Source organism: Marmota flaviventris, chromosome 20, assembly GCF_047511675.1.
Source record: "Marmota flaviventris isolate mMarFla1 chromosome 20, mMarFla1.hap1, whole genome shotgun sequence".
Taxonomy (NCBI): Eukaryota; Metazoa; Chordata; class Mammalia; order Rodentia; family Sciuridae; genus Marmota; species Marmota flaviventris.
In genome coordinates, this window is record NC_092517.1 from 5,224,623 (window position 1) to 5,238,163 (window position 13,541).

A 13,541-nucleotide genomic window follows, 5' to 3' on the forward strand; every position below is an offset into this window, starting at 1 on the left:
TTAAAGCACAAGTAAAGCTTTTAGTTTCCTATTCATCATTTTTCTGGGTCATTCACATTGCTGGTCTTGTCGGTGGCCACATCATGAGCTATGGTCATCTGGGTGCTGCCTTGAGGGACAAAGGACAACAGCTGGACAGGCTGAGTTCTGGGCATGCTCCCACCCCTGTTAGAAGCTATGGAAACACCATCTCTGTCTTCCCAAACACCAGTACCTTCTTCACTTTTATTACTGAAGGTAGCTCCCCGAGAGGAGCTCCATCATTAGTTCCTAGTTCACCTACAACTTAGGATGATGGAATGGAACGTGCTTTAAGGGAGATACTACAATGGTTGGTCTTTAAAGACTCATCCAGAATTTAAACCTTAATAATAATGACAATGATGTTATTAACTTACTAGAGTATGTTCTTTTTTTTTTAATATTTATTTATTTTAGTTCTCGGCGGACACAACATCTTGGTTTGTATGTGGTGCTGAGGATCGAACCCGGGCCGCACGCATGCCAGGCGAGCGCGCTACCGCTTGAGCCACATCCCCAGCCCCTAGAGTATGTTCTTGATTACCCATGAGACAATGATAAATCAGCTCAGGTGACAGTCCTACAAGACATGTCTGTCCATTAGTGCCATTTCAGAGATGAAGATCCTTTCCTTGTAGGGATTCACCTGCTTGCTTATGGTCACACACTTATGGAAGGACATGATTAGGATTCTAACTAGACATCTGGAAACAATTGTTATTAACCACTGGGACCGACTGTCTTCACAAATCTGTTAACTTCCGCAGTACAGATGGTCTGTTTGCCACTGTTTCCAATATGGTATATAATAACTCTTCTTCTCCAACTGATCAACATTTATAATCTCCAGGGCCAGCATGGGAGACAAGAAAAAAATGAAGAAAATAGGAGAGGGTAAGAAGAAATGGTGAGAAATTTACTGGTTTCATTCCACAAGTAGGTATTGAGCCCATGTAGATGAACTTTGTACAAGGAGAGTACTGTGCCTCAGACAGAGACGCTAGTGAGTGCATCTTGGTGTCATCCTCCAATGTCGCCTTGGGTGGAAAGTCCTTTTTGCCTGGATACTTTGGAAATGCCAATGCAGGGATGACATCGCAATGGGGTTTCCATGAGATGCACTCCTTATTAGCTGGCGTCTGTCACATTCTACTGTCTGATGCCAAAGTACATCTGCTAATTTGCCATCCTTATCATTTCCCTGTTTTTCTTTTGAAATTTCCAAGGTAATACCCAATTATACAGTATCTAGTTCTTTTTCTTTACCACTTACTAATGATCAAGGCTCTAAGATAATTTCAACAGGCAGAGAGCGGGAGTAAAGAATGAACACTGACGAATAAGAGAAGCATTCTTCTCTTACAAGTTTAATTCTCTTATCAGTGCATTAATTCTGTGCAAGTTCACAAGGTAATTACTTCCTCCATGTAAGCAAGACATGTTAAATTAGGGCACTGGGTTTACATTTGAACAGCAGAAAAACCTAACAGTTTAAATGAGCGATGTTCCAATCTGTTTACATATTTTCTTTCGAAAGAATGGTACAATTTACTAATTGCCAATTTTGTAATTGCTGTTGTGAGTTGATTTACCTCCAATATTTGCTGAAATGTATCCAAATTACAATGAATAATAACAGGGCAATTTTCAGTTTTTAAAAGGGTAAAATACTTTAGAAAAAAAAAACCCAATTAGGATTCATTTTAATAAAAATGCTGGCATTATAAGAGTACAAAATGGCAGGGGGGATTTAAAATTTAAAAAAATCGATACAATCCTCACCATTTTAACATTTTCTTTATGTTTGTTATACTGTTTGGTTTTCATTGGAAATGGAGAATTTTTTTGAAAAACAGCAGAAGCCATCTCCAAAATGTTTTTTAAATGTATAATGAAAACTAAGGATACCCAGGTTCCCTAATTTGAACTTTGATCCATAACAGAAGACAAAGTACACCACAAATTCATCCTGAAGATTCTTACTCAGAGTCTATAGCTTATGGATTTGATTTCAAGAGGGACTAACAGCCTACCCATGTTAAGAGCTTATGGGTTGCACCAAATCTTCTCTGAACCCCATTTTACTATGACCTTCACTTAATCTTCCTCAGCCTGTTTCTTGCTCTGTACAGTGGGCTATGAGAACCTCCCCAGTGAGATCAGAGGCAGAAAACTTAGCACAGGTAAATGCTTAGCTCTGAGTCTGGCACACACAGTACATTTATGTTACTTAACATTATCAACCTTGCATCTTAACAAAAAAACATAATCTGATCCCAGAATTGCTTTACTCCATCCTCTAGAAATTCTTGGAATCACAGCTCTCTTCTCAGTAAACAGACATTGAAGGAGAGCTCAAAAGAGTAAAGTAAAACCAGGTTCTGCCATCCTTGTTGCTCATTTCCTATTGGTGGGAAGAATGAGGCTGAGCTCCAGTGCACAGATTTGCTCATCTCATTCCATTTCCTACCTCCCAGCCCAGTAAGAGGAAGCGTCCATAATTTCAATTCATTGGCTAAAGATCTCATGACCACGTGAGTGTAACATTACCATGGTCCCCATTCTGCCTGTAGGGAAAGTGAAGCTCAGAGAAGCAAGGAAACTTGAATAAGGTTGCACAATCAGGACTGGTGAAGTTGTTACCACGATCCAGGAAGCATGACTCAGGCTGAACTTGTGATTCTGCATGTTCATCAGCCCTGGACAGGACTGCTAGAGATATCCTCTCTGCATATTTTCTAATTATTTCCCCTTCAACAGGTAGACAAATGTACCCATTGCAACTCCCCTTAAATTTAAACACACACACACACACACACACACACACACACACACACACACATATATACCCCTACAGTTTCCTCACTGGATTCTACACAAATTCAATCCTCAAGAAAGAAAATGATTGAATTAGAATTTTAGTTATCATTCTCCTTATATTAACAATAACATTTAGAATGCTTACTAATTAAAAACTAAAATCTTTTTATAGTACTAAAATCAATGTTATAGTACTATAACATTGATACCAAAGAGACAGTCTATGAACAGTGTCATGAATTGATAACAATTTGAGGAAAAAACTGTTTTATTAAAGAAAAAAAAAGAAATTAGATATCTTAACTAAATAAAGTAAATTTTATTCTTTCTTTCTCTTCACCTTACAGCTGAAATAGCTTTAATGTAGAGATCACTGTTCCAAATTGCTCATTTTACTGAATCAGTAGGGTATAAAATAATTAAATGATGTCCTGTTAAAAGATGAAAAGTTAATGCTGGTTGAAAATACAAGAAAGGATAGCATCAGTGCAGCTATTATAGTTTGTTATGGTTTAGATACAAGATGTCCCCTCCCAAAACTCATATGTGAGACAATGCAAGAATGTTCAGAGGTGAAATGATGAGATTATGAGAGCTGTAACCTTGTCAGTGCATCAATGCACTTGGATGGATTAATTGGGTGGTGACTGTAGATAGGTAGGATACAGCTGGAGGAGATGGGTCATGGGGCATGCCCTTGGGGTTTATGTTTTATCCCTTTTGAATAGAGCTTCCTGGTTGTTCTGAGCTGTTTGCCTCTTCCACTGTCTTCCGCCATGATGTTCTGCCTCACTTCAGTCCACACCTATGGAGTCCACCGACCTTGGACTAAATCTCTGAAACCTTGAGCCAAAATAAACTTTTCCTTCTCTAAGTTGTTCTTACCAGATCTTTAGGTCACAGCAACAAAATGCTTTTCCAGGTAGTTATTCTTCTTTTACCACAATGAATAATGCAGGAGCACTTGAAGGTTATAAATTTTATTAGAATGATAGAAAATAATACATACAGATAACCATAGGATACACACACAGGAATTTAAAGATCAATTTCATCCTTTTCAATATGAAACAATGTCCAAATCTCATGGAGATATACTGCTAGAAATAACACGGAACAAGAGTCATCATCTTGAAAATGAAAAGTATAGGAGCATATTATAGGAATTACTAGATAATAAAAAGGTACAACTCCATTACATGTAGAATAAAATACAAGTATTGGAGAACGTTTCCCCACTTTTTGACTGGAAATAACAATGGTCATATGAAATCTACTCATCATTCAGATTTTTTTCTAGATATATACAGTATATACAGACACTACAGAGAAAGTTATACTTTTCTCCTTTGTATATAATGAGTTTATCTTAAATGTAATCTAAATATAAAATGGTATCAGAATTTTGCTAATTTGTAATCTTTCTTGAGAGATTAACTGTTTGTTGGTTTCAAATTCTGATATCTCTGGAGAGACGAACAAGTTACAGCAAAATGTGAAATTGGTAGGAAAGAGGTTAAAAAAACTGATTTTGAATGACTAACACTCATCTGCTGATTTTCATATATTCTTTACATATTGCTATGAAGCCGTGTCTCCAAGGATGCTTTGAAAACCACATATTGAAAGACTGAGTCATACACATCAAAGCCAGCAACATCGCTGTGGTTCTATTACCAATTTAACTCAGGAACTAAAATGCCTGCCTGACTCACTGCAATAGGCAGTGAGATTTCATTAAAAAAAAAAAAAAAATCTCCGCCATCCAAAAGAGAGAGGGTCCTTTAATGGAATCAGAAATTGGAAAGGAAGAATCGGGTGGATTTTGTTTAACATTTGGGTTGACATTCAGGGTGCTACTTATTTTCTCCACTGCATTTTAATAAAGCCTGTAAGTTTATTCTCAGGTGTGAAGAAAACAATTCCTGTTCTAGTTTTGTTTTAAATTTTGAGAAGGATAAAATGTGCTTATTTCCGTTTTCTATCATTGAAGGAAAAAGCATACTGGAATGCAAGTTTAGAAAATGACTTTCAAATGCTCAGGGAAATTCATGCCAGTATTTCGCAAAGGGACATGGCATTTGGGGTGACAAAGCCCTTTTGTGGGTCCTTCTTTATCTTTTAACCATTAATTCATGGGGCAGAGGCAGATCAGATGGCTATTATTACCTCCACATTTTGTAGATGAATAATTGAGAGGTACAGAGAGCAGAGTGATTTCTAAAGTCTCACAGCCATTTAGTAGTGAGTACACTGAACCAGGTCACCCTCCTCTGCTTCAGAGCAGCATTTTCCCAAAACACTCTTGAATCACAAACACCACCCCCTTCCAGCAGGGTAAGTGTTTAAATGCATTTTTCAACCCATGGGGTTTAAATCATTTAAATCTTTAAAATGATACTTATTAACTCTTCAAACAATGCTTTCATAACTGGAAAAGAGTTTTTGGAATAAATGAAGAGTTTTCCAATGCAAATAAGAAACTGTGTGTGTGTGTGTGTGTGTGTGTATGTATGTATGTATGTCGGGGCGGAGGTTTTTATCCATAGGCAGTGCTTAAACTCATAGCTTAAGAACATTTGTATCAAAAGTTTGCAGTATGTAACATGTAAATTCCTTTGGTTTATCAAGTAAATGTTAAGGCATTTCAGATTCCTCTAAAAGGATTTACTGTTGTTTTATTATACTCTTATTTTACCTATAATGAAGTAGAAAGTTAAAAACACAAAGTTGGAAAAAAAACCATGCATAATCACTGTGTTTCATGAGAGCACTTATTATGGTAACCAATGAACTTTCCAGTAAATAATAAAAAAGAATAAATATCACCACAGGGCATTTACAAGGAAAAACAGTACCATAGGTATATAACTTGACACCGGGTGAACATTCGAGATGGCTGATGTGGATCCTCTTGCATCCATATCTGTCAAAGATGATAAACAGCTCATTAAGAAGGACTATACCTCTGATAAGTAGATGCTGATCCATAGTGGGGGGGCATGGGAAAAATGGAGGAACTGTGATTGGGCCAAGGGGAGGGAGGGTAGGGATGGTGCATGGAGGCAGGAAAGATGGCGGAATGAGATGGACATCCTTACCCTAGGTACATGTATTACTGCACATATGGTGAGATGCTACATCATGTACAACCAGAGAAATGAAAAGTTGTGCTGCGATTGTATACAATGGATCAAATTGCATTCTACTGTCATATAGACCTCATTAGAATAAATAAAAAAATAAAGGAGGACTGTATTAACAGGTAGTCAGGGTGGTAGAGAATGCATGCATATGTCCTCCCGAAAATCACACATTGACATCCTAGCTCCAGTGTTGTGACATTAGGAAATGAGCTCTTGACAACTGACACAGAACTAGCTGCATCTTGACATAAGAGTTCCCAGCCTCCAGAACTGTGAAAAGTTAAATTTCTGTAGTTATAAGACACCCTGTCCAGGGTGTATTCTTACAGCATTCTGAAGGACTAAGATGCAGACAAAAGTGATGCATTTCCTGTCAAAATCAAATCATGGCATGAACCTAACCTGGGACTACAAGTCCTTATTTTATCCATCAGTGTAACACATAGATGTTACCAAGGGTATCCATAAAAATACCAAGTGTTTAGGATTTCTTAAATGAATCTAAGCTTTGTTTATCTAGTATTATTTAACTTTAATTGAAATTGAAAAAAATCCAAGTTAGTCATTTTGCCATTAATGATACCTGATCACAAACAATTTCAGATAACTTGATGGTTTAATGAAAGAAAACGTCATTGGATAAATGTCTGGAAAATCTACTTGTTTCTATTTTATGCAGATGAATTATTGTACTTAATACAAGACCTCATCTTTTAAAATGCAATCGATGAAAGCTCCATTTTCAGAGACTGCCTTGTGCAGGCACTGGTCTGTGCAAGCTCAGCAAGTCCACAGACATCAGACGAAAAGACTGCTCTTGACTCAGCAGCCTAAAAATGCCATGGTGGCGTCTGTCCCTGCAAAAGCACAGAAGCTGCTTCTTTGAACAGTGCCCCTCTGTCCACGCTGTCATTCTAACTCTGACACCCTGCACAATGCAAGCAGCAAGGAGCATTCCCTACTGTAAAGCCTCAGCAAATAACAATTAGCAACCTGATTCCTGTTTGGGTCTCCTGAAGCACACACAGATATACAAATCTCTGCAGTCTGAAATAGTTGTTTACATACTTATTTGCAGACAGGTAGCCCCCATTTTCTTATTACTTTTAGTTCAAGGGTGGCAGGTTATGATTTCATAGAAAGAGAGAATTCCTGTAAGGGTTGATCTCTCCCATTTTCTTCAGTCGTTTTCTTTTTCAAGATTAAAGAAACTTGCTTCAGTCTTGGTCACCTGCTACTATGTAGACTAAACCACAGTCAATAAATGAAAACAGGGAACAAAGTTATTTACGTCACTGAGGATTGTAGAATAGACTATGAAGGGTAGGCTCCGTGTTACTTAAATTGAGGCCTGAAAACTCCAGACACAGGATTTCAAAGTGAAGATACAAGTTCTCTTCCATGGTCCCTGATAAAAATATGTATGCTGGGGTTTGTTCCTCTTCACTCTAAAAGTCTACTTTCTTTCTTTTTTTAAAAATATTTTTTAGTTGTCAATGAACCTTTATTTTATCTATCTATCTATCTATCTATCTATCTATCTATCTATCTATCTATCTATCTACTTACAGTGCTGAGAATGGAACCCAGTGCCTCAACACATGCCAGGCAAGTTCTTTTACCACTGAACCACAACCCCAGCTCCCTAAAAGTGTACTTTTGATGGTGAAATAGCTTTCATTAGGATTTTAAGAGGAAAGAGCATGAAATTCCTCTGAAACTTGGAACAGATTTCTTTAAAAATGTCATCTTTTTTTGTGTGGCACGTGTAAAAGTTTCATGACTTTGCCAATGCTAATTTTCCTACTGAAAGAATTGATAAGATCCATCTACAATTTTTAGGAGGCATACAACTGGAATATCAGAGGTCTTAAAAACAGGGCATGGGTTCAGGCTTGCCCATGAGAACTGCTTTCGGAATTCTATTCTAGGCAATCTACAGGTACATTAAATAAGGGAAATAATTCAAATGAATGAAGTTTTTAACTACTTTTCCATGTCTTTCCTTTCTGTGCTCATATTTTTCCCTGTTCTGCACCACTCTAGAGGTTTTCTTCCTGGTTTTACTTGCTCATGTTGCAAAATCACCTTGTGTTCACATGAAGGGCATGCTGGAAGGAAAGGGTGGGTGGAGGGAGGGGCAGTGGCTGACGGGCTCCTGGTGGCTAACAACACTGACACAGGTCAAGGGGAAGCTGAGTCCAACCAACTTACTGGTTATTCTTGGAATCCTGATCTGCTCACTGCTGGTGCCGTCCCCTCCATCTGTGGTGGCCTTGACTTCGATAATGTAGTCCTCTTGAAAGGGCAGTACAAGTTCAGCTGAAGTTTTGTTTGTGTTCAGCACTTGCACGCTATTTTGACTGCTAGTCCTATAGAATACCTAAAACGCACGAACAAATACACTTCATTCTTACATTACCTTCTTTTACTTTCTTCACATACTCTCGTTGCTCTGAAATTATTTTTGTCATTCTGTCCACAACAGAATACAAAAACACATTCCCAGCTCCATGCATAGGTCTTGGATTATGGATTAGCAGACACTAGGATCATTATGCTCTCAAAATCAAGGAGGTGGGGAAGAGCAGCTTTCTCCCCTGGAGGAGCTTAGCTAGAAATATAGAAAGCTGATTAACACAATGCACAAACACCATGTCCACAATTCCCATAAGAGCAGCATTATTTCATGTAAATCTGTACTTAACAATTCAGAGAGTTTGGTAATATACCCTTTTATGAAAAACTTGATATCAATGTCAAAATTAGATTACTGAAATAATATCATCAAAATTTTTAAAGATTTGCAAAGTATAAATGAAAAAGGGAAAATAAAGTGTTGCAAATGATTCAACTTACTTTATAGCCTGTTACTTCTGATTCATTCTCCATTGCTTTTACTTGCTCCCAATTAAGTAACACTTTAGTGTCTGTAGCATTCCAAACCACATTCCCAGGAGGCTGACTGGGAGCTTGCAATGCAAAAAGGAGAAATTAAAACTGATTTGAGCATGGAGTACTGTTTTACATGGAGTAGATACATGCTGAGCACCGAGGTGACTTCAGAGACTCTCTGGTAAGGCATGGTATGTAGATGGAATCAGGAAAAATAAAAATTAATAGAAGAGAAAAACTTCCTTTAAAAGGGGCATTTCAATTAAACTGTGAGAAATTGCATGTTTTCATATTTCAATACATACTTTATTTATTTATTTTACTTTAATATTTTGGTACCAGGGGTTGAACGCAGGGGTGCTTAACCAGTGAGCCATATCCCCATCTCTTGATTTTATTTTTTATCTTGAGACAAGGTCTCATTTAGTTGCTTAGGACCTCTCTAAGTTGCTCAGGCTTTGAACTTGCAATCCTCCTGCTGCAGCCTCCCAAGCTGCTGGGACTACAGGCTTGCACCACCACACCTGGCTCAACACATACTTTAAGGATTTAATGCACTTCAAGTCTCCCTGAAGGCAAACTGACAATACAGAGACGCAAGTTTCTTTATCCACCACTAGAGGGATGCTTGCGGGTGAACCAGGAAAGGCAGGCATTTGGATTTGTTTTGACACACAGAGGCTGAGAGAAATTGCAAAAGGAGCAGATTAAAGTCACATGAAATGAAGTGTGGATGATTTTCAAGCCAGTGTTGTAAGATGAGATGGGCAAAATGAGAGGCAATCAAAAATAAGAATTACTTAGATTTATTCTCGTGAAGTAATAGCTACACATGTGAAAAATTGCCACAGAGAATCCATATTTTAAAGTCTTTTTTCTGAGTTCAAATCAATTTTTGAGAAAAATAAGGAAAAACACTAAAAATTTAATGAGAATTCCATTAGAGGATTAATGAAACTCTCATAGGTTTATAAACATGGACCCACAGCTTAGCAACCCTGGAGAGGAAACTGGTTCTGGGGGACTTGGGTGGACATGGTCAGAAGCACTCCCTAATATGGATGGATGGGACATTAGGGATTCAGTTCCTTGTCAATCGCAAAACAGCAAACATATTACTCATTTTTCAACAGCATCACAACTGCCCAAAACATGCTGAAATATCTTATTCTTGTGGATTTAAGCACAGAATGTGATTTGGTTAACTGAATTTGTAATGGGAAAGTGATATAAACAATTACCTCTCCAGAGGAATTTCTAAACATCATTGACTCACGCCAGGATGGAAATACAGCTGGACTTACAGATGGGAAAAGCTCTCATGTGCAGTTATGTGGCTAATAACACCGTTCAAGACTGTCCTCCTGGTGGGTTCTTTGGTTGATTGTGTCCTCTTTAACACTGTTCTGTTGCCTTTAAATTTTTGTGATGTGATACTAACAGATCAGCTCAGATTGTCTATACTGCAATGCTGTGATAAGACATCTGTAAGAATGCATATGGGCAATTGCTGAGGACTGAAATACTAGAGAGAATGTTCTGGTTGCCCAGTCCAGATGCTATGAACCCACACTTGTTAGAACACTTTCCCAGCACCTGTGATTCCCTGTGGCTGACAGCACCATAAAAGGACAGCTTGATTTGATGCAGCTCAGAAAACATCCTTCATTCAGCATGGTTTGGCCTACCAAAATATGGGTGCTTACAGGTTATAGAGAGTTTGAGTAATTTTGGGTAAATACACTGACCCCCAACAGCAGGCTGGCAGAACATATGACTGAAAATTGGGATTTGTCTTGTGTGACTCCCAAAATAGATGACTTGAATGAGTTCAGCCTGAAATGAATACTCTTTGAAATGACAAAAAGAAAAAAAAATCTGAAAAATGAAAGAGGAAAAATAGAGGGTTTCAAAGCTCTTTTCAAATCATATCAGTGTTTCCTGAGCACCAGAGAGACATGTTCCATTTTGACCATTTTGCTATTTTTGAAAAATGCACTTGTTTAAAAGTATAAACATTTATTTCAGCCTCATTCTAAACATTAACATTCATATAATAATGAGCTGGATGTGCTAGTTACATTGTTTGATAGTATTTAAAGTAAATTAAACTAATATTTCACTTAGAATTTTACAGTCACATGAATAATCATCTGCCTTACTATGACAGGGAAGAATGACACTATGTGGGAGATTCTGGGCCAGATGAACTTTCTTCCATTTTCAAGATTCCATTGTTGCTAATAATAAACGCATAGTAAATATGTGTTTACTAATGTGCTAGGAATTCCAGAATGTTCTTTTTTTAAATTCCCTGCATTGTCATGGTGCCTATTTGTAAAACTCAGAGTTAATAAACAAAGATGCATACTTGTCACTCATGTTTATTTACAATAATGAAAAGGTTAACACAATCATTTTCACAATCTATCAGCACATGAATGGATAAACAAAAGGGGGCTATAAGCATATGCCTTTAAAAGGAATGAAGATCTAGGCATGGTGGCCCATGCCCATGATCCCAGTGGTTTCAGAGGCTGAGACAGGAGGACTGAAGATTCAAAGCCAATCTCAGCAACTCAGCAAGGCTATAAGCAACCTATTGAGAACCAGTCTCAAAAAAAAAAAAAAAAATAGGAAGGGTTGGGGATGTTGCTCAGTGGTTAAGTGCCCCAGGATTCAATCCCTGGTACCAAAAAACAAAAACAAAACAAAAGAAATGACATCATGACATGTGCTATAACATGGATGGACCTGGAAGACATTATGCTAGGTGAGATAAGCCAATCATACAAAGAAATACTGTGTGATTCTGTTTATATGTGATAACATGGAATAGTAAAATTCAGAGATGGAAAGTAGGATGGCAGTTGCCCGGAGCTAGGGAAGGGAATGGGGCCTGGTCTCATGGATGGAGAGCTTCAGTTCTGTGCAGTGGAGAAGGTTTTGACCATCTCACACAGCTGCATCAGTGCCCTTAACCCTATTGCAAATGTGCATTAAAAAATGGCCAAGATGGTAAATTCCAACTTATGAATATACTTCGATACAATTAAAAATTTTAACACAATCCTAAGATAGTTAACTAGGAAGGGGTGTTATGTGGATTCAAAACAGCTCTGTTTAATTCTGGACCCTGATGACCTTATGCTTTTCTACCTGGCATTAGGTGGGGCTGTGGGGCTCCTGCTGCCCTCTCTGGGGAGAGGACGCACCCTGCTCCTTGGCATCATGGGGACTTCAGGCTTCATTACTGGATATACTTCCACCAGTGAAATATGAGCAAATAAGAAACAGGTGGTTTCAATGAGGGAGTTTTAAGAAAAAATGGAAGGGCTTGGCTGGCCTTTCTTCTTTCTGTTTTTTTTTTTTGGTGCTGGGGACCGAACTGGCCTTTCTTCTTTCTGCCATGAGACCAGCACATCAGTGAGGGTGGCTGTTCCGGTAGTCTGGGTCATGGAGTGAAGATGGAACAGATCAGGTCTGAATCTCACTCATGATCAACATTTGGTGACTAGTAGGAAAGAAACACTCTTTTAGTTGTAAGCCATTGAGGAGTGCGGACCTGCAGAACTGCACTGAACTGGCCCTATGTGACTGATACGGCCAGTAGGCTATAGAGCTTTGAAGATGCACTGTGAATTTCAAAGGCACAGAGCGGGTGTGAAGTGGGAATGGGCAGGGGATCTCGACAGCGCATCTCTCCTAGGACTTCTCATTTTACTGTTCTATTCTGTGCAGAAACACAACCGAGAATAGGCTGACTCAATTCCAAATGTTTTGGGGCCTAACTCATGTGTGGTCTGCATTTTGAATGTTTTTGGAAATTATTTATCAACAATCATATCCTATAGATTTTTTTCTCTGTCAGTTCAATTTCTATTATTGGCAGTATGCTAAGACAGAAAATGTGGCAACAAATGAATTTATTTTGTATAAAGGCAGCATCTCCTAAGATTTGTAGAATAACACTGAGTGGCAGGCTATAAGACTATGTGGATACTTTTAAATGTTACATAACAAAATAGTTTTATCTTGGAGGGTTTTTCTTAGGCCCTCTGGGTTGACTGTCACTCCTCAATATCAGCCCTATCAATTTACTTATTCTGTAAACTCAGCCTGCAAAAAGTGGCCACTATGATATTTCTAAGACGGAATAAAGTGAGGAATATAAGACATTCCTACAATGGGAAAATGACTGAATAATTTGTGGGGTGTTATCACAAAAGAATAAGATATAGTACTATGATACACAGGTAACTAAATACACAGCATAACCTTCAAGAGATGTTTTTGTGTAAGAGAAATAATCCATGGAACACAAGTCTGGGAGGAAAAGACAAATTATTTTAATGATCTTATTTCTGCATGATAGGATAGGATTGTGGGTGATTTTATCCCCCCCCAAATTTTCTATAGTAAATATGTTTTCCTCCATATAATAAAAAATAGAGGTTGTTCATTTGAAGAACATTGTTGTGCGGAGTTTTCAGGGATAATGTCTCCATACTGGTGACTGTACCTGGCATTTCCTTTAAAAATATGGGATTTCAAGAACATATGCTTGCAGAGATTAATTATACAAAACTCAGTATGTTTCTCAGCTCCTTCTCTTGGACACCTGATGGTAATAAGATGACTTTCATGAAAGGGAATGCT

The 13,541-nt window shown here is 38.0% G+C and overlaps 1 protein-coding gene across 1 annotated transcript in view; it reads right to left on the reverse strand.

Moving 5' to 3' along the window:
- Positions 1-35: 35 nt before the first annotated feature.
- Positions 36-13,541, reverse strand: part of Cntn3 (contactin 3) — a 225,978-nt gene continuing 212,472 nt past the window's right edge. Inside the window, exons 21-24 of the mRNA XM_071605959.1 lie at positions 8,847-8,959; positions 8,202-8,370; positions 5,714-5,767; positions 36-109 (exon numbers count right to left, since the gene is read on the reverse strand). Coding sequence (XP_071462060.1) covers positions 36-109; positions 5,714-5,767; positions 8,202-8,370; positions 8,847-8,959 — 410 coding nt within the window. The remainder of the gene's footprint in view (positions 110-5,713; positions 5,768-8,201; positions 8,371-8,846; positions 8,960-13,541) is intronic.